Consider the following 20457-nt stretch of genomic DNA (forward strand, 5'->3'; position numbering starts at 1 on the left):
GGTAAAAAAGAAAAAACAGTAAAAAGGCTAAAACAAACCGTACAATAAATTAAAAGAGAAAACGTTACTATTTCATAATAAACTTATTAGTAGTAAATCTATTAGTTATTAGAACCTTCTACTCATAAGGAAAGCATTAAAATTTCATAAGTGTGTTTAACTTTTATCCTTTTATATTCAACATAGTTAATAATTTATTTTAGTATGACATTTCATATTCTAAAACTTTTAATTAAGGCTCAAATTCACAAGCAAATAATCATTTTTTAGCACTACATTCTAACCAACTAAGTTAACCGGCCACTGCAAATAATTATTTTTTAAAATGGAAGCCTCAGGACTTCCCTGGTGGTCCAGTGGTTAAGAATCTGCCTTCCAATACAGCAGACGTCGGTTCGATCCCTGGTCGGGGAACTAAGACCCCACATGCCGCGGGGCAGCTAAGCCTACACCGCAACTACTGAGCCCGCGCACCACGACTAGAGAGAAGCCCGCACACTGCAACAGAGCTGACGCAGCAAAAAAAAAAAAAAGTCTCACAGAGGGCTGTCACTAGCTAATATGCTCTGCTGGGAAATTGGTGGTCTTTTTAGTTTTGGTAGTACCATTCAAAAATCAAAACTTCCAGTTACAGGAGACATGAAGAGAGAACAGAAAGGAAATATGTGAACAGAAAGGAAATGACAAAGATTCAGGGGAAAAGAAGAAAAAGGAATCATGTAAAAAAGGGAAAGCATATGTCAGAACAAGACATTACAATAAAAACAGCATTATTTAGTAGTACATTTGGAAATGAACTTCAAACACTTAAAAAAACCCATTTTGGGGACTTCCCTGGTGGCGCAGTGGTTAAGAATCCGCCTGCCAATGCAGGGAACACAGGTTCGAGCCTTGGTCCGGGAAGATCCCACATACCGCGGAGCAACTAAGCCCGTGCGCCACAACTACTCAGCCTGTCCTCTAGAGCCCACGAGCCACAACTACTGAGCCTGCGTGCCACAACTACCGAAGCCCGTGCACCTAGAGCCTGTGCTCCACAACAAGAGAACCCACTGCAATGAGAAGCCTGCACACCGCAATGAAGAGTAGCCCTCGCTCACCGCAACTAGAGGAAGCCCGCGTGCAGCAACAGAAGACTCAACGCAGCCAATAAATAAATAAATAAATAAAAATAAATTCATTAAAAAATAAAAAAAATTAAAAACCTATTTTTACTTTGGGTTAGAAACTGAACGAGCTAAGATAAAGCTTAGATTCCATTCTCTATGTACTTAGCTTAGGTTAATGATGATGATTCTTTCTTTTTTTTAAGTTGGTTTCTACTTTTTAATGATACAATTTTTAAAAATTGATTAATTAATCAATTAATTTTTACTTTTGGCTGCATTGGGTCTTTGTTGCTGCACGCGGGCTTTCTCTAGTTAGGGCGAGCGGGGGCTACTCTTAGTTGCGGTGCGTGGGCTTCTCATTGTGGTGGCTTCTCTTGTTGTGGAGCATGGGCTCTAGGCGTGCTGCGGGCTTCAGTAGTTGTGGCTCGCGGGCTCTGGAGTGCAAGCTCAGTAGTTGTGGCGTACGGGCTTAGTTGCTCCGCAGCATGTGTGATCTTCCCAGACCAGGGCTCGAACCCGTGTCCCCTGCATTGGAAGGCGGATTCTTAACCACTGCGCCACCAGGGAAGCCTAGTGATTCTTAATAACACAGACATTTGAAAGCAGTCTGCCTGAGAGAGAAATTAGCTTCCCCCCTGCTCATTAAAAAGGGGCTCCTATTGTCAGAAAAACATTTTCTTTGCTTGTCTTTGGTTGTATACACATGTCTGAATAGAAGAGGCAATGTGGTAAGAGATGCCTTCAAGCCACTAGGCAACCTCCTTCTCTGGGACTATAACTTAGACTAGATTATCTCTAGGATTACTTTTATCTTTTAAGATCCTGAGCCAGAGATATATAACATATATATGATATATATGTACTGTAACGTGTAATATAGATATGAAGAGGAAACAGGAGTACAGATGTCTGGCTTGAGCAACTTGGGGAATGGTGGTGTCACTGCAATGGGGAAGTCTGGGGGGTTGGGGTTGGAAGGGTGTAGAAATCAAGAGTTCCGTTTTCAACAAACTAAATTTGAGATAACAATCAAACGATTATGACTCATCAGGTGCTACTTCTGTACCAAGCAGTGTGGCACAAGGGTGGGAGAGGCAGTGGGCTCGGTTGATGGACTTCCATACCCTTGGCTCAGGAATGAGCATACAACCCCTACCAGGGCAATTAAAATCCTCCCTGAGCTTCTGCTGGAATCATCAGGACAGATACTGTCTTTCTGCTTTGAGGCTGCTAGCTGTGAGGTGCTTCAGGAGGCCACTTTGGTTACCACATGGCAAGATCCTGCCTAAGGATAAAGACAGCACACAGAATGATGAGGAGATATGTGGAGAGATGGGGAGGGACAGTTCTAACTAAATAATATTAGTAGCTGCATCTAGCCATGTCTAAAGCAAGATGCATTCCTGAACTTCCCAGCTACAGGAGCCTATAAATTCTATTTTTGCCTAAGCTAGTTTGAGCTGAGTTTCTCTTTCTTGCAGCTGAAAGAGTCCCTACCAATTCACAGATCTATAGGAGCATATATTTGTAAATAAAATTTTATTTTTTTGACAGGAGAAATGCTCAGTATATCAAATTCCCTAGCTATTTTATCCTTTAAAAAAGCATATCTTGGGCTTCCCTGGTGGTGCAGTGGTTGAGAGTCCGCCTGCCAACGCCAGGGGACGCGGGTTCGTGCCCCGGTCTGGGAAGATCCCACATGTCGCGGAGCGGCTGGGCCCGTGAGCCATGGCCGCTGAGCCTGCGCGTCCGGAGCCTGTGCTCCGCAACGGGAGAGGCCACAACACTGAGAGGCCTGCGTACCGAAGGAAAAAAAAAAAAAAAAAAAAGCATATCTTCTTGTATCTTACTGATGCCAAATTTCACTTATTTCTGTTCAAGCATTTATTTAGGCCTGTCTGGAAACAAACCAAGGATTATGTTAACATTCCCTTATTGCTGCATCGGTTTTATCGAAAGCTTACTTTGGGCAAATAAACAAGTCTGTTCAGCATTATTTAGTGCTGGGCAATTTGAAGTGTGGGCACCAAGCTGCTTCACAATCAAAGCCATGCAAATTTCTGCCTCATTTTTCTTGTTGATTTGAACTTACTTTATAAAAGCATGCAAATTGTTCAATTACATACACTGAATTAAAAAGTAAATGGTCCACTGGGTCGACATGATTGGGGCTGCTGATTTAGAAGGGGCCATCAATAATTAAAGATAAACTTCCCTGAATCTTGACGTGAAATTGAGTGGATTTAGAGCATAAGGAAATGAAGAGGTTCAGTTATAATTAGAGCTGATTTTTTTTTGTGTGTGTGTGGTACGTGGGCCTCTCACTGTTGTGGCCTCTCCCGTTGCGGTGCGGAGCACAGGCTCCGGACACGCAGGCTCAGCAGCCATGGCTCACGGGCCCAGCCACTCGTGGCATGTGGGATCCTCCGAGACCGGGGCACGAACCCGCGTCCCCTGCATCGGCAGGCGGACGCTCAACCACTGCGCCACCAGGGAAGCCCTAGAGCTGATTTTTGACGACACTTCTAATAGAAATGGATGTTTAGAGAAACACTGGGAAATGGGTGCTGTGTTAAGAGAACAGTATGCTAGGGCTCAAAGTGGTCTTGGCAGTTTGGTGTTTCAAAGGGAGCAATTATATACAGTTCCTAATGGTTTGTATTTTTGAAGGAAATGATATTATGCTTCTATTTTACAGATATAATAAAATATGAAGAAAGACTAGACATAACACATTCAAGGTGAAAGAGCAAAGACTGCCAGGAGAGAAATAATAGGCTTCCTCTGATAGTTTACTTTAGAGAGGGGGAAAAAAAGTCAAAATTTAAACTGCATAAAAACACTTCTTGAAATGGATACCGTGTTTCCAACTTTTCATCAGTTACCAGAGCCTGGCATTTTAATAAAACTGGCGTATTTGCCCTTAATGAGTAACTTTAATTCTTTGGTTGCTTATGCAAGTCACACACCGGCGAATGAGAGAAAAAGGCTAGCCCTTTAAGGGCAGTTTCTCTAATCAATAATTTTGCTTGTAGAAGTGAAGGTTTTTAGGAAGAAGAATATAGAAGGGAAGGAACTGGAAAAACAAGAAAATACTTCAGATTCACTCAGAATGTCAAAAATGACATTCTAAAGGTCAGAAAGCAGATGGTAACTTAAGAATATAGTAGTAGTGTTAATAACAAAGAGGATGTATTAAAGTAATACACTTCATGGTTAGAAACTTGGTATCAGAAGTGGCTTTGGGGGCCATCAGAAAACGAGAGCAGAGGGCTTCCCTGGTGACGCAGTGGTTAAGAATCCGCCTGCCCATGCAGGGGACACGGGTTCGAGCCGTGGTCCAGGAAGGTCCCACATGCCGCAGAGCAACTAAGCCAGTGTGCCACAACTACTGAGCCTGCGCTCTAGAGCCCACGAGCCACAACTGCTGAGCCCACGTGCCACAACTACTGAAATCCGTGCACTCTAGAGCCCACATGCCACAAATACTGAGCCCGTGGACCCCTAGAGCCCATGCTCCGTAACAAGAGAAGCCACCGCAATGAGAAACCTATGCACCGCAACGAAGACCCAACAAAGCCAAAATAAATAAATAAATTAATTAATTAATTAATCAAAAAAAGAAAACAAGAGCATGTCATTAAATGCATATACTAAAGAATTGATTAACACAAAGAAGATCTCTTTTCTTCCCTTTTCCAAAGGGCTCAAAAATTTGTTTACTAATACTATTAATAATAGTAAAATACTTTGCTGTTGACAAATGCAAATTTCATAAACATTAATTATTATAAGGATCCTGTAAACTAGATATTTTAAAAACATATTTACAAAGTATAATATGATAAACATTTAATTTGAATATATTGGTAAATTTTATATTAAGAATGTCATATATTAAGTAAATTAAATATTAAATTATATAATGTATTAAATATTAAATGCATTTAAATACCTAGGACTCTTTGGCTAAATGGCAGGGCTGGGACTTGAACTGAGATCCTATTACTTCCAGTCCCGTGCTCTTTCCATCATACCAGGAAATCTCTTTCCTGGATCACTGACCTTCATGCTACACTGGGTTCCTTCATTCTCTTGGTATTGCTCAGACTAAAATCAAATTAATAAGGGTATATTCATGACCATTAGTACAGACTGACTTATGCCCTGTGAACCTTTTAAAGGGGATAGTTACCTACACAGAGGAGAGCTGGGCTCTGGCCACTTTCTTTCTAGGTCAAGGGGCTTTGCCAACTCAGTTCAAATGTGAGTGGGAGGTGGAGAGGAGGAGATGAAATAGGAGAAAGAGAGAATCACAGATGGAGAGCTGGAAGGGCTCACAAGGATTATCCAGTCCAACTCCTCAATTTTAGCAATGGAAGTGACTTCTCTAGATCCTACTGAGGTAAATGGCAGGACTGGAATCCATGCTGACCACTTCCTGTCCTCTCCTCCCCTTTATGCAAGGATAACGGTAGCTCTGGCATTCCATGCTTTCTTGAGATGGCTCTTTCTACCCTGCTCCTGCCATAAATGACATGAGGCCTGTCAAAATCCATCTGAGGAAAATATGGTGGTCCTTAAGTACAGAGGATGGGCCATCTCCTGATTCTTAAATCAATTACTGAGTTGCTACTATGTTTGTGTTGTGGAATGTATGAATATTTAGGGATATGAATAATATACAAACCTGCCTTCAAAAACTTTACGCTTGCTGAGGTAATTTAGTCCCTAAATAATGAAACTATTATAAAATAATTGTTTCTAGATCAGTGGTTCTCAAGCTCTTTGAGGTTCCCAGGCTCTCTACGAGAATCTGATATAAACTATAAATTTGCTCCCCAGAAAAATCCACACGTTTTTGTACATATTCAGGGGGTTGCTGGATCTCCTAAAGCCCATCTACTGACCATGAATTAAGAAGCTCTGTTATAAGAGATTCACTGAGTTCCACCACGTAAAAATTATCTGAAGAACAAAGATTGAGAGAAATACTAGTTATCCCTTTTCTTTGATGCAAAATGAGTAAACTTTAAAAATATGTCATCCCATGTTAAGGGCAAAGAAAGTTCTTTCCCTAGTATCATCTGAAAGGCCCTCTACAAACACTTATTTTCCCATATCTAATTGTGTGTGTGTGTGTGTGTGTGTGTGCGTGTGCGTGTGCGTTATTCTATGAAAATATATTGTTTGCATCCAGAATTTCTGGAATGGCCTTTTCATGTATATATAAAATACAAAGGTAAACTTCATTAAAACCAGAAGAAACAGAGCTTAGCTTATGAATTATTCTATTTCAAATTTTTTAATCTAGCTTGGAATGCTGTTTCTAAGGCTTTGATGCTGAAGGGAGCAAAGTCATTAAGATGAGTTGATAATACTGCCGGCATGAGCACTTTCCTCCTCTCTGGTAAAAAAAAAAAAAAACAACGAAGTACTTAGGTCTTTCGGAATTCAAATTTCTTTCTTAATGAAAAAATGAAAGGATGAAATATAACAGTAAAGAAATCTCTACAGAAATGGGAAGCTGTACCATCAATACTGAAGTTTCAGAAATAATTTCCTAAAGCTTTGAAAAATCAGAAAAAAATTATACCAAGCCGTTTATGTTAAAATATTTTACAAAACCAGTTATCTCTTACATATTCTGAAGCAAATAAATGAAGCAGTTAGAATTAACATATTCTTGAGTATCCTGGCAAAGTGGACAAAATGATAAAGCAAAGTGGTTAAGAGGACAAAAGTAAGGGGGTTTCCATCTAATTTTTAAAAACCTGTAAAGTAAAATACTTTAAGTAAAATACTTAAAATACTTAAATACTTAAATACTTAAAATACTAAAATATAATTCAATTTGATACCTTGCCAACCTCAGGTGTGAGAAAGTTAAATGGAAGGAAATGTGACCCAAGGCTGGAGAAAGGGTTTAGATCCCTTACTTGTTACCAACATTTTAAATGGATTAGAAACACAAATTATGAGCAGATTGGCAAGAGAATGGAGAAGTGATTAAAAAATGATTATAGAACAAACAAAAACTTTCTAAAACATCAATTTATTAAAATTTTCCTTGGAAATGGAGAATAGCCCAATGCAATCATAATCTCAACAAGCACTGCGAGGCAGTTCAGCTCAAGTTTAAAAAGACCTAACGTTAGTGCTAGATAGATTCTGATTAAAAAAAAAAAAATCCACAGAGAACAGTTCACAAGACAGGGATAAACATTCACCGTGAAAGACTCATACAACTCTTCAGGTTGAGCTTTTCTGGAGGGAGGTAAGAGAACAAAAGAAAGACTAGAAATGATATAAACAAAGAGACTTCAGGCTTAAAGTCAAGGATCAGTCAAAAGGAGGACAAATCCACCTTTTCTTCATAGGGAACTACTGATATTAAATGTATTTAAAATTGAAAACAATGAAGCTGAGTTAAAAAAACAAAATGAAGGAAGGAAGGAAGGATAAAAGGGAGGGAAGGAGGGAGGGAGGGGACAAAGGCTACACTGAGACATCTTTTCCGTGTTGAAACAAAGCCTGACATCAGCATAGCTGCAAGTGAACTTATTCATTTACAATACACTTCTCTTCAGTAAAGCTGTATTAACGAAGCAGGACGTATTTAAAGGATCAATGTGAGCGTATACATACCACAGGCTGTTTTGTGATGTCCACCAAGTCCTTGAGATTATAATATTGATGTTTCTCAAAGGCCGAAAACAACATGTCTAAAACGTGTTGTTTATCAGCTCGAGCTCGTTTCCCATCTTCTTTCTTTTTCCTTTCATATTCAATCTATGTGCAAAAAGCAAAAAAACACAAAGGCATTAATTCAACATGCTCACTCTAAAACACAGGCACTCTCTTTTCAGTCCTCTACGTGACTATTAGATTTTAAGCTGCAAAGCAGCAGGTCAAAGAGTGGTGGTTCAATACCTGGGGTCCTCACTGCTCTCAGGACTCCTCAGACCTTTAAGGCTCCAAGAAGGTATTAAAGCCCATCTGTAAACCGTTTCCATTATTCCCTAAAGCTTTACATAATGTGTCCATTTCCTCCCAAAAAGCCTTTCTTTACCGAAATTATATCAATTCAGCGTGGCCACCAGTGAGCTCATGTTGATCACAAAGTCTAATTTGCAGTTCTTTGTTTTTGATTACCCGAAATTCAGTAAAATAGTTTATCTGCTACATGCAGTTTGGTAGGTAACATCTTTCAAAATGGGAGTTTTTTGGGGCAGGAAGAGGGTTGAGGGGCAGGCAGATCACAGAACAGGTTCTCTAGGGATGAAAAGTTTGGGAAACACTGGTAAAAAGGAAAGCACATGGGAGGTGACAGGAGGCCTTTTCTCCTCCCAACTCTGTGACCTCTTTGAACTTGCTTCTTCTGTAAAATGAAGTAAGCAGTGACACGAAGAGAATGTATAAACTCTCTCCTAGTGTTACCGTCCAGAGATGTGTGCATTTGTAAAAAAATTACCTTTTTATTGAAAACGTGCAACTTACTTGCATTCACGTCAGTTGATTAAGCTTTTAACTTTTTTTTAAAGAAAAACTTTATTTTGATAAAGCCTCAGGAACTATTTGTTATAGGACATGTATATAAACTGCAGCAGCCCACCTGGTAAATACAGCATCAGCAGGGGGGCTGAAAGCTGCCAAGAGAACAATCTTCTGTGCATCTCTATAATCTAGAGACTAGCTTCAAAGACAGTGAAATACATTTCAAAATGTACAACTAAATTAGGCACAAATTCCAGCTTCATAGAGTTAGGCTTATTCTCTGGATTTTAACAATAGAGATGTAAAAAGATAAAGTCTAATTTCTACTGATGTCAAGACTAAAAATGTATCAGAGACTTTCAAATTAGAGGCAAGAAGTAACTCTGACAACAAGTATCTGTCTTTCAATTAGATAAAATTAGGAGCTATACAAGGAGAAAGGACTAAATTGAATGTCTTAATTTTTATGATATGTACATCTTGGGAGTAAAACTCAAAATCCATTCATCTCCTCAACAGATTAAGCATAGATTAGGTGCTTGGTATTGCACCAAAATATGGGGCAAATAAGACACTCTCTTTCAAAAGGTATCCCTTTCTTAGGGCTTGTGTATTAAAATGTATAGACAGGGCCATGAGCATTTTAAATGTAGTAATAGTAGTAATGTAGTAATAGAGAGCACAGAGCTACCTAGAACAAGATCATGATGCTGAAAAAAAGCGCAAATGCATGGCACAGACTGTATTGTTGGGGAGGAATGAAATCTAGCTAGTCTCGATTTTCTGGGTGGAAACAGCCTGAAAGAAAACAACTGTGGGCAGCTACAAAGGAATTGTTAAAGAGCAGAGTGACTAGAAGAGCTAGAAGCAAGACTGGAGAGGGGAGAGACCAGAGAAACCCATGACCAAGGGGGAAATCCACGCCTTCTCAATTTGAGGAAGATGGAAGAACAGATGAAAAAAAATGCACTTAAGGAAGAAGGCAGAATTACAGATTCTGCCCCAATTCTGAGAGGAAGGAGGCTGCAGAGATAGCCAGGACCAACAGAGATCTACCTGAGGGCCACTCAAGGAAGAATTTTCTTTCTCTCGGGTCAAAAGAAGGATAGAAAGAACTAAGACAGTGGCTGTATGATGGAGAAAGAAATCATGACAGACCAGGACAAAACCCACAAATCCAAACAGTCATTGGATTAAAAAGAAGAATGAGATCATGGAATGCCTTAAGGGATTAATCTTTAAGCCTTGCTTTGCTGACCAAGGTCTCAAGTATGTCATTATTTCCCCCTGTTTACATTTGTACTTAGTTTGCATCCTGACATTTCCTTCCACAGTTGCACTGTATTTGAAAGGGTTTGCTTTGTCCACTGTGATGGACAGTGTAGAAAGGAGGGCCTGGTAAAAGAGTATGAAAGTCTGGACCACGGGATGAAGATGTTAGAGCCCTTTACTCTGACCAAGTGAGGGATAAGAGAAACTTAACTTGGTACCTAGAAAATAGAGGGAGATAGAATCAGACTAAGGAGGAGTGGGGAAAGCCTATTCCCTTCCCGCAGGCTTGAGTGGGATGTGGGATCTCATTTAGGGAAAGGCCATTGGTCCTCAAGAAAAACAAGACAAAGAAGTGGGGACCTAGCAAAAGACCAGTGCTAGGCTTTTGTACTCTCAGTATGGAGCTACAGTTGTATGATATTCTGTCTTCTCTTCTGTCCCAGTTTTAATTTATGCTGAAAGAAGATGGAAAAAATTAAATTAAGGAAATAGGAAACAGAAGTTATGGTATATTCAGCTTCCACCTTTAGCCATCTCTTCCTTGTGTAAAATGACTCGAGGGCTTCCCTGGTGGCGCAGTGGTTGAGAGTCCGCCTGCTGATGCAGGGGACACGGGTTCGTGCCCAGGTCCAGGAAGATCCCACATGCCGCGGAGCAGCTGGGCCCGTGAGCTATGGCCGCTGAGCCTGCGTGTCTGGAGCCTGTGCTCCACAACGGGAGAGGCCACAACAGTGAGGGGCCCGCGTACCGGAAAAAAAAAAAAAAAAAGACTCGAGAAGCTAGGAAGATGAACAAGAAAAATGTTTTCAAGTAAAGAAACGTGCTGGTAAAGCAAGATGGCCCAGTTCAGAGAGGGCATACATTCTAGCTGGCAGTGGAGAGAAAAACTTAAGTGTTTGTTATCAAGTTGTCCCAACCCTAAAGCCATATGTCAGACCCAAAAGGACTGAAGAAAATAATTTAGAATAAATTAGAAAGAAACTTCAAATAAGGGACTTCCCTGGTGATCCAGTGGTTAAGTATCCGTCTTGCAACACAGGGTACGCCAGTTCGATCCCTGGTCGGGGAACTAAGATCCCACATGCCTCGGGGCAACTAAGCCCATGCACCGCAATTACTGAGCCCACGCGCTCTGGAGCCCTCGCGCCACAAGTAGAGAGAAGCCTGTGTGCTGCAACGAAAAATCCTGCGTGCCACAACTAAGACCCGCCAAATAATAATATAAACAAATAGATATTAAAAAAAATACTGAGGATAAGATTAAGAGTCAGATTAGGTTGTGATTTGTAATGTTAATGAGTAGTGAGAAAAGTACCAATTCTACACAGAAATTTCTTTTTAATTCTTGGTTTACATGTTTCAATCTCAAAACACTGCATTTAACATTGCTGCTTTCCTTCTTTAAATTGCAGAGAAAACAGACTAGACTTGTATGCTTGTCTTTCTGTGTTAACCATGTGTCTATGAATGGCTCAATAACCCAGGGGACAGTGCAGCCTAACTTTACTTTTGACTAGTGAAATAAAAACACTGAAAAGCGCACCTGAAACTAACACAACATTGTAAATCAACCATACTTCAATCAATCAATCAAATATTTGCAAAAGAAAAAAAAAACACTTAGAAGTGTAATCTGCAAACCCAGACATATATCTCTTTAATGCCCTCAGGGCCTGTACTATAGGATAACCTACAGAAAAGATTGTTTTAAAACAAAATTTCTGCAGTACAGCATGATTTAAATCTTTTTTTGATAATGTCCAAGATAGGCTCATAACCCAAATTCTGCTCTGTGGTATCAGGTAGTTCCAATATATGTGTAATTATAAAAAGGGACTGAAATTACTTCCATGATCATTTAGTTATTAATAACTGTTATACTCAGGACAAAACTAAGATCCCTGAGGTAACTTTTCTTTTTTAAGCCAAACTGTGTAGAAATGGCAATCTTAATATTGCACTTACAACTTTGTACTACAAATAAAATTAACTCTACAAATAAGCTACAAATGATATGAACTAGTCTGTTTAGGAGAAGACTACTGTTTTGAGATAATGCTATTTCTTCTCATTTTAGCTCTTTTCCCTTTGGGCATTTTGTTTTGTACTGGTGTTATAAGGAAATGACACTCAAAGCAGTCATTTCTAACTTCTTAGCAGCTACTACAAAATATCAGTAGGAGAGGTACTGGACTAGAAATAGCTTTTATATTATATGAATTTTAATTACTGATCTTATATCTGCCCCCAATGACCACAGACTACAGTGTAACCAGCTGCATAGAAATAAATGTCAATTCAGAAAGAACATGAAATTTAATCTCCAGTTACAAATGTTTACAATCCAAAAAATCCATCATATACAATTTTACTTTCAAAATAAAAAACAAATTATTCAAGACTAAAACGCCACCAAATGTTGAAAATCCATCGTGGATGTGGTATAGAGCTGTTCAACCATCATTACTGAAACAATAATCACTGACTAAGATTATAAATGCCACCCACTGCCAATTAAAACATTATAATACAGATGTCTGTAAATTTCTAGATTGTTGTTTGCAGAAATACTTTGATTGCTTTGTCAAGGCAGTATTTGTGGAGGCTTTTATTTTAGCTTTTAAAGTGAGCATGACAGCCTTGAATATCATGGTTTGCATTTTAAATCCTTATGAAAGACTCCCTGCCTCCCAGTGCTCCTGTTTCTGCTTAGTGTGTTGTTATCTCTTGGGAGGAAATTAGTTCTTTAGAGTTGATCAGTCCTTGGTGTGCAAATTCAAATGAACGAAGCATGTATCCTTACACTACACTATATACTACAGTAGGCAAATACTGCCGAAAGGCCTTTAGATACAGTCCTGCAGGCATCCATTTTAATCAGCAAAATTCCAAATTTATACAGATACCTGAAAACAAAACAAAAAGCCAAGCCAAACCGCCCCCCCACTGCCAACAACCCTAGCTCTGAAGACTAACACAGTTGGTTGCCACACAGAAGGAAACAGAGTATGCATAAAATAAATTTTCTTTTTAAGTTCCTGGGGGTTTACTTCAAGATTTTATATAATAGTTCTATTACCTCCAACAGTAGTTTTCTAGTTCAATTTTTCCAATTCTCTATCACTTGCAGACTAAGAGCTCTTGCCAGGAAAAAAAAGGGGAAGAGAAATCTTTTTTCAAGCTGGGGTGGGTGGGGCACAGAGGGGGATTGATGATAACAGAGACGAGAAGATACTAAACCTTTTTAAAAGCCTTAGGTTTAGTGGAAAGAGACTTCCTGGTCTCCCCCGGGCATCATTTTTGCTCCCTACCCCAACAGGAGATGGCAGACAGAGCTATAAAAAATGCCTATAACTGTGGATCAGTGGCGGAATGCTAGAATTACCTAGGGAACTTAAAAATTTAAGAGTTGGCCTCCACAGTAGATCAATACAATCAATCTCTGGAGGTATTTTTCTTTTTAAAAGCTTCCCAGGTGATTCTAGTGTACAGCCAGCATTAAGAACCACTGTCTAGACAACAGAAGACACAAATCCTTATGAGAAAAGGGATTCCTTATGAGAAAGGTCATACGATGGAGACTGCATATAAGAATACTGTGACATTTACACAGGCTGGATGATGATGTCCACACGTCAACCAGAACACACATACACAAGCACCCTTCTTTGCAATCAGGGATGAAGGGAGTTGAAAGGAATCTTACACATCAGCCGACTCTGTATTTTGATTATACAACTCTATCAGTAAAAAAAATATTTTTTTTCCCTCGCCACGCAGCTTGCGGGATCTTAGCTCCCTGACCAGGAACGGAAGCCAGGCCCTCAGCAGTGAAAGCGCTGAGTCCTACCCACTGGACCACCGGGGAATTCCCAATCAGTAAAAAATGTAAAGCATGAACTATATGAATATCTATTTGTAAATTATTAAAAAATGTACTTCTGTATTAATATGCACAGTTATCTTTATAAAGCATACAAGAAAAATTTAAAGAGATGAAATAAAAACATTTTAGGAATAAGTTTTAATTTAATTTGTCAAAATTACAAAACACTTTTTTTTGTTTTGCTCTCAAAATACAGTGGATCCGTCTTCATGTTCTGGATGCTTAGTCTTTAAATGAATTGCAAACTGTGATGGCTTTGAACCAGCAACAGCTAATACACCTTACGGTATAACCCAAAGGTCAAGGGTCACTATGTCAAATTATTTCCAATAAGCCTTCAGCTCCCAGCCTTGGTGGCGGTGGTGGCGACAGCAGGGGACTGTAGGCCACACTTCCGAGACCCCCCTGCCAGCCTGTTCTCAGCTGGGGCTCTGCCAATGGAAGAAGGAAGCAGGAGGAAGGGCGGTTTTCTTCTCTTGTGCTGTGGAAGCACCTCTGGAAGCGGCAGCTTCCTCATCTCTGGCAACCTCAGCCCTTCCATTTTTGTTATTCCATTCTGTAAACCATTTGTAACCAGTTTCCTACTTTAAGTCCCTTTCGGCTTGAAATATCTGGAGTTGTTTCTGTTTCCATGATAGACACTAACTGAATCATCATTAAAGACAGGGGATCACAAGCCATATTTAGAATGATAATTTCCTTTTCAGGAGGGCCAAGTTCTTGTCAGATTTGATCACGTCATCACTGTTTCTACCTCACAAAGTTACTGATAAAAGAGATTTTTTTTTTTTTGGCCGTGCCACACCGCTCACGGGATCTTAGTTCCCCGACCTGGGATCGAACCTTGGGTGCACAGCAGTGAAAGTACCGAGTCTTAACCAGTGGACCACCAGGGAATTCCAAGAGACCGTTTTAGAAGAGAAGTGTCAGTTTTGCCACTTTCATGTTGATATATATTTGCTTCATTAGTATTATCTTTAATCTACAGTTTCTTTGTTGGAATCTTTTTAAGCCATTTATTCACCTTTTGAGATTGAATTTAGTTAATAATAGATACTATAATCTGTAAATCCTTAAATTTAGCACCAAACCTAAAATGCTGAAAACAAAAGCGTGAGGCGCTGAAAGCACCAATGCCAAGCCCTCTGTGTTGTACTATTTCTTTCTTTCTTTCTTTCTTTTTTTTTGGCCACACCATGTGGCATGCGGGATCTTAGTTCCCCGATCAGGGATCGAAACTGTGTCCCCTGCAATGGAAGCTTGGAGTCTTAACCACTGGACCGCCAGGGAAGTCCTTGTGTTGTACCACTTCTACTCTTCTAATGAAAAATGACTGATTAGCACAGGGACTGCATAAAGGTACCAAGGTCAATCCACATTGTAATATTTTTAGAGCTCAATTTCTTTCCTTTATTAGGTAAAAACCAAGAAAAATATAAGTTCCAAAATCACCCCCTCCCCCAATGGGCCCTCTTGTAAATCCTATTTTGACAGCCATTATTTTTCACAGTTTGTTTTTGCTACATGAAAGGATGAGGGATGGGGAATGTGATGTTCAAATGTTTACAAAATGCAGGATTAAACAAATTCCTAGAGGTTCCCAAGTTTAGTATATTAAATGCAGTGTCAATATTGAAGGGGAAGGATATAATCAGAATCTACAAGTTCTTTTAACACACAATTCTTTTTACACAACTGTTTTTTTCAAGGAGATTCTCATAACATTAGTGTTTCAAAAGACTTTCCCTGGAAAAAGTTTCAGAAACTTAATGATGATCTAATAAGGCAGAGGAAAGGCCACGAAGGGAGAAACCTGACAGGTCACATCCTAGTAAAGGGTGAGTTTTCATGGCCAAGCTTTCAAGGAAGGACTATTCTAAGAGATAATGTTACTAATATAATTCTTTTTGGCTCCCAAAATGCTTTCTTTTTTTTTTTTTTTTTTTTTTTTTTGCTGTACGCGGGCCTCTCACTGCTGTGGCCTCTCCCGTTGCGGAGCACAGGCTCCGGACACACAGGCTCCGCGGCCATGGCTCGCGGGCCCAGCCGCTCCGCGGCATGTGGGATCTTCCGGGATAGGGGCACGAACCCGTGTCCCCTGCATCGGCAGGCGGACTCTCAACCACTGTGCCACCAGGGAAGCCCCCAAAATGCTTTCTGAATGACAAGAATGGTAGGTATCGTATCCCAGATAGTTTGTGAACCAAAGAGATAAATTTGAATTTAATGCTTAGAAAAGCTCTATGTACAAAATAGGAATTCAAATATTTGGAGATGATCATATATACCAAATGTAAATTTACCTAGGTGTCATAGGTGAGTGAAAATGTTTCTGGGGGTAAATGCAAAGTGGTTTCTTTCTGATCAAATGTATGTATGGATATTCTTTTACAAATACATATGCCATTTCCACCCCCTTTAAAATTTTTTGTACAAAAATTTCCCCCCTTATTTCTATCCTGAAAATTGCATTAAAAAACCTCAACTGTTAAAATGAAATACTGGGCTTCATGTTTATATAGCACCACCTGGCAAAAGTTTGAGAACATTTCAACCTCATATTGAATTTAAAACTGAACATCATAAACACACCTAAGGAGACAAAAGACCTGTATGCAGAAAACTGTAAGACACTGACGAAAGAAATTAAAGATGATACAAACAGATGGAGACAGATATACCATGCTCTTGGATTGGAAGAAACAACACTGTGAAAATGACTATACTACCCAGAGCAATCTACAGATTCAATGCAATCCCTATCAAACTACCAATGGCATTTTTTCACAGAAGTAGAACAAAAAATTTCACAATTTGTATGGAAACCCAAAAGACCTCGAATAGCCAAAGCAATCTTGAGAAAGAAAAACAGAGCTGGAGGAATCAGGCTCCCAGACTTCAGACTATACTACAAAGCTACAGTAATCAAGACAGTATGGTACTGGCACAAAAACAGAAATATACATCAACAGAATAGGATAGAAAGCCCACAGATAAACCCACACACCAACGGTCACCTTATCTTTGATAAAGGAGATAAGAATATACAATGGAGAAAAGACAGCCTCTTCAATAAATGGTGCTGGGAAAGCTGGACAGCTATATGTAAAAGAATGAAATTAGAACACTCCCCAGCACCATACACAAAAATAAACTCAAAATGGATTAAAGACCTAAATGGAAGGCCAGACACTATAAAACTCTTAGAGGAAAACACAGGCAGAACACTCTTTGACATAAATCACAGCAAGATCCTTTTTGACCCACCTCCTAGAGAAATGGAAATAAAAACAAAAATAAACAAATGGGACCTAATGAAATTTAAAAGTTTTTGCACAGGGGCTTCCCTGGTGGCGCAGTGGTTCATAGTCCGCCTGCCGATGCAGGGGACACGGGTTCGTGCCCCGGTCTGGGAAGATCCCACATGCCGCGGAGCGGCTAGGCCCGTGAGCCATGGCCGCTGGGCCTGTGCATCCGGAGCCTGTGCTCCGCAACGGAAGAGGCCACAACAGTGAGAGGCCCGCGTACCGCAAAAAAAAAAAAGCTTTTGCACAGCGAAGGAAACCAAAAACAAGATGAAAAGACAACCCTCAGAATGTGAAAAAAATATTTGCAAATGAAGCAACTGACAAAGGATTAATCTCCAAAATTTACAAGCAGCTCATGCAGCTCAGTGTCAAAAAAACAAACAACCCAATCCAAAAATGGGCAGAAGACCTAAATAGATATATTCTGAGAAAACCATAATTCAAAAAAAGTCATGTACCACAATGTTCACTGCAGCTCTATTTACAATAGCCAGGACATGGAAGCAACCTAAGTGTCCATCGACAGATGAATGGATAAAGAAGATGTGGCACATATATACAATGGAATACTATCCAGCCATAAGAAGAAACGAAATTGAGTTATTTGTACTGAGGTGGATGGACCTAGAGTCTGTCATACAGAGTGAAACAAATACCATATGCTAACACATATATACAGAATCTTAAAAAAACAAAGGTTCTGAAGAACCTAGGGGCAGGACAGGAATAAAGACGCAGACGTAGAGAAGGGACTTGAAGACACGGGGAGGGGGAAGGGTAAGCTGGGACGAAGTGAGAGAGTGGCATGGACATATATACACTACCAAACGTAAAACAGATAGCTAGTGGGAAGCAGCCGCATAGCACAGGGAGATCAGCTCAGTGCTTTGTGACCACCTAGAGGGGTGGGATTGGGAAGGTGGGAGGGAGACGCAAGAGGGAGGAGATATGGGGATATATGTATATGTATAGCTGATTCACTCTGGTATAAAGCAGAAACTAACACACCATTGTAACGCAATTATACTCCAATAAAGATGTTTAAAAAAACCACAAAAAACTGAATATCTTAGTACTTTCCCTGGTGGCGCAGTGGTTAAGAATCCACCTGCCAATGCCGGGGACACGGGTTCGAGCCCTGGTCTGGGAAGATCCCACATGCCATGGAGCAACTAAGCCCGTGCACCACAACTACTGAGTCTGCGTGCCACAACTACTGAAGCCCGCGCACCTAGAGCCCGTCTTCTGCAACAAGAGAAGCCACTGCAGTGAGAAGCCCACGCATCGCAATGAAGAGTAGCCCCCGCTCACGACAGCTAGAGGAAGCCCGCGTGCAGCAACAAAGACCCAACGCAGCCAAAAATAAATTAATTAAAAAATTTTTTAAAATAAATAAATAAAATTGAACATCTTGATTACATAACCTCGAAGTCATTCTTGTTGAATGAACCACATTGGTGTTTCTCAATCACTTAAAAATAATGTTCCTGACAACAATAACAAAAGTTTTATACTCTTCTTACAGTTGGCATTGTAATACTGAATATCCTTTTAAAAGCTATGCAGGTGCCTTCACCCATTTTGATACACTCCCATGGAAAAAATTCACTAAACATTCAAATAACATAATGTGGTAAGTTACAGTCAATCTTTGCTAATCAAAGATTACTATATGACTCATCACTGTAATTACATCAATATTAACGACTCATTCACACTATGACAACCTTAACAAAGGCTGTTACCATGAACTGAAATGTCACTTAATGTTAAAAAGAGTCTTTAAAGTGGATGTTATAGCTTTTGAAAAAAATTTTTTTTAAATAGATCTGTATTGGAGTATAATGGCTTCACAGTACTGTGTTAGTTTCTGTTGCACAACAAAGCGAGTCAGCCATATGCATACACTTGTCCCCATATCCCCTCCCTCTTGAGATATGATAGCTTTATATCCTAATGAGTGGTTTAGAATATACAATATATTTGTAATTATTTTAGCAGTAGAAAGAAAGCAATGAAAAACATTCTAAAAATGACATTTGAAATGTATCTTCTATACCTGACAGGTAGATAGTGCCAATGTCACTCTGTATATGAATTAGATAGAGGTCAGAGCTTTAATACTAGCAAAGGTGCCAGCTTTGACTGACCTCAGAGAGATTTTCCTTTTGCCTCAGAAATGATGGTACGTGGTAGTATAACAAGAGTGACCCTTATAATGGAATTTAAGAAAAAACAATTATAATACACAAATGTGGACTCACTAGGTCAAAGGAAATATAGATTATACCCCAACTGGGTCTGAAAGGCACGACCAGAGAAATTGAAAGAACTGGTAGCTCCGTGAAGACAGGAATTTTATCTATTTGGTTCACCAAGAGTAGATATCTCAGGCACAAAGCACGCATTAAGAAAATATCATTTTTGTTGACAGAAGACAAATCTTAGATAACTGTGGTAGGACATTGTCATGGCTAAGTACTAACACTCTTCCCTAGCTTTCTTCCCTTTCCCATCCCAACAGAAAAGTTTTACTGCCCACTGTAACAATTCAGACAATACGTGCTCACTGTGACAATTGCAACAATTCAAAAAAGATTTCATAAAGAGGAAAATTAGGATAAAATCACTCTAGAGCCTACCATCAAAAAATAACAACTTAAAGTACTGAACTAATCCTTATTTTGGGACAAGTGTTTCTGACCTTTTCCTATCTTAAGCAATAGGGAGAAACACTACTGCATATACATCTTTGGCCACTTGTCTTACTATGATAAATTCTTAGATACAAGACTGCTAGATCAAAGGATGTATCCTTTTATAGTGCTTCTGACACAAATTACCAAACTTCTCTCCAGAAAGGCTATATCTTTTTATAGCCTATGGAAGGTGTGGTCTTTCTTGTCCTCACTGCAATAAAAACTTACACAAGAGTAGAAACGGGTATGCAGAAGCCTGACCCATAAGTGGAGAAAAAAGCATAGTCAGGGGCTACAGGAGAAGCATATTAATGAAGAAGAGAGGCAAAGACAAGTAAGACCTATCCTATGTTATTTCTCTATTTCCACTTGGCTCCAGAAGGTTGTATGTATTCCCATCTAAGAGGAGACAAGACTAGAATAGAAGAGGACAAAGAAGGAGACTTCTACTTACTTGTCTCAGTCAACAGACATCATAAAAATACCTCTTGGATTATCTTATGTTTGTCCGCACTTAGCTTGCCTATCCTCTTTTTTAGTTTACTTTTCCCCTGACACATAACCAGAGGCTATAAAACGGAAGCCTGCATGGACGCAGCTGAATTGTGACTTGCTTGACTAAATCCACACAGTGTAGCAATTTTTAACATCTGAATGTCTTTAGAAGGGGCACATACACTCCAGTT

General features: G+C 39.6%; 1 protein-coding gene across 1 annotated transcript in view; it reads right to left on the reverse strand.

Moving 5' to 3' along the window:
* The window catches only part of GTF2F2 (general transcription factor IIF subunit 2), a 157772-nt gene that overhangs the window by 8537 nt on the left and 128778 nt on the right, over nt 1-20457 (reverse strand). The window contains exon 7 of the mRNA XM_081214798.1: nt 7758-7901. Within this exon, the coding sequence (XP_081070924.1) occupies nt 7758-7901 (144 nt within the window). The remainder of the gene's footprint in view (nt 1-7757; nt 7902-20457) is intronic.

This window comes from Mesoplodon bidens, assembly GCF_964165515.1.
Source record: "Mesoplodon bidens genome assembly, chromosome: 17".
NCBI classification, from domain to species: domain Eukaryota; kingdom Metazoa; phylum Chordata; class Mammalia; order Artiodactyla; family Ziphiidae; genus Mesoplodon; species Mesoplodon bidens.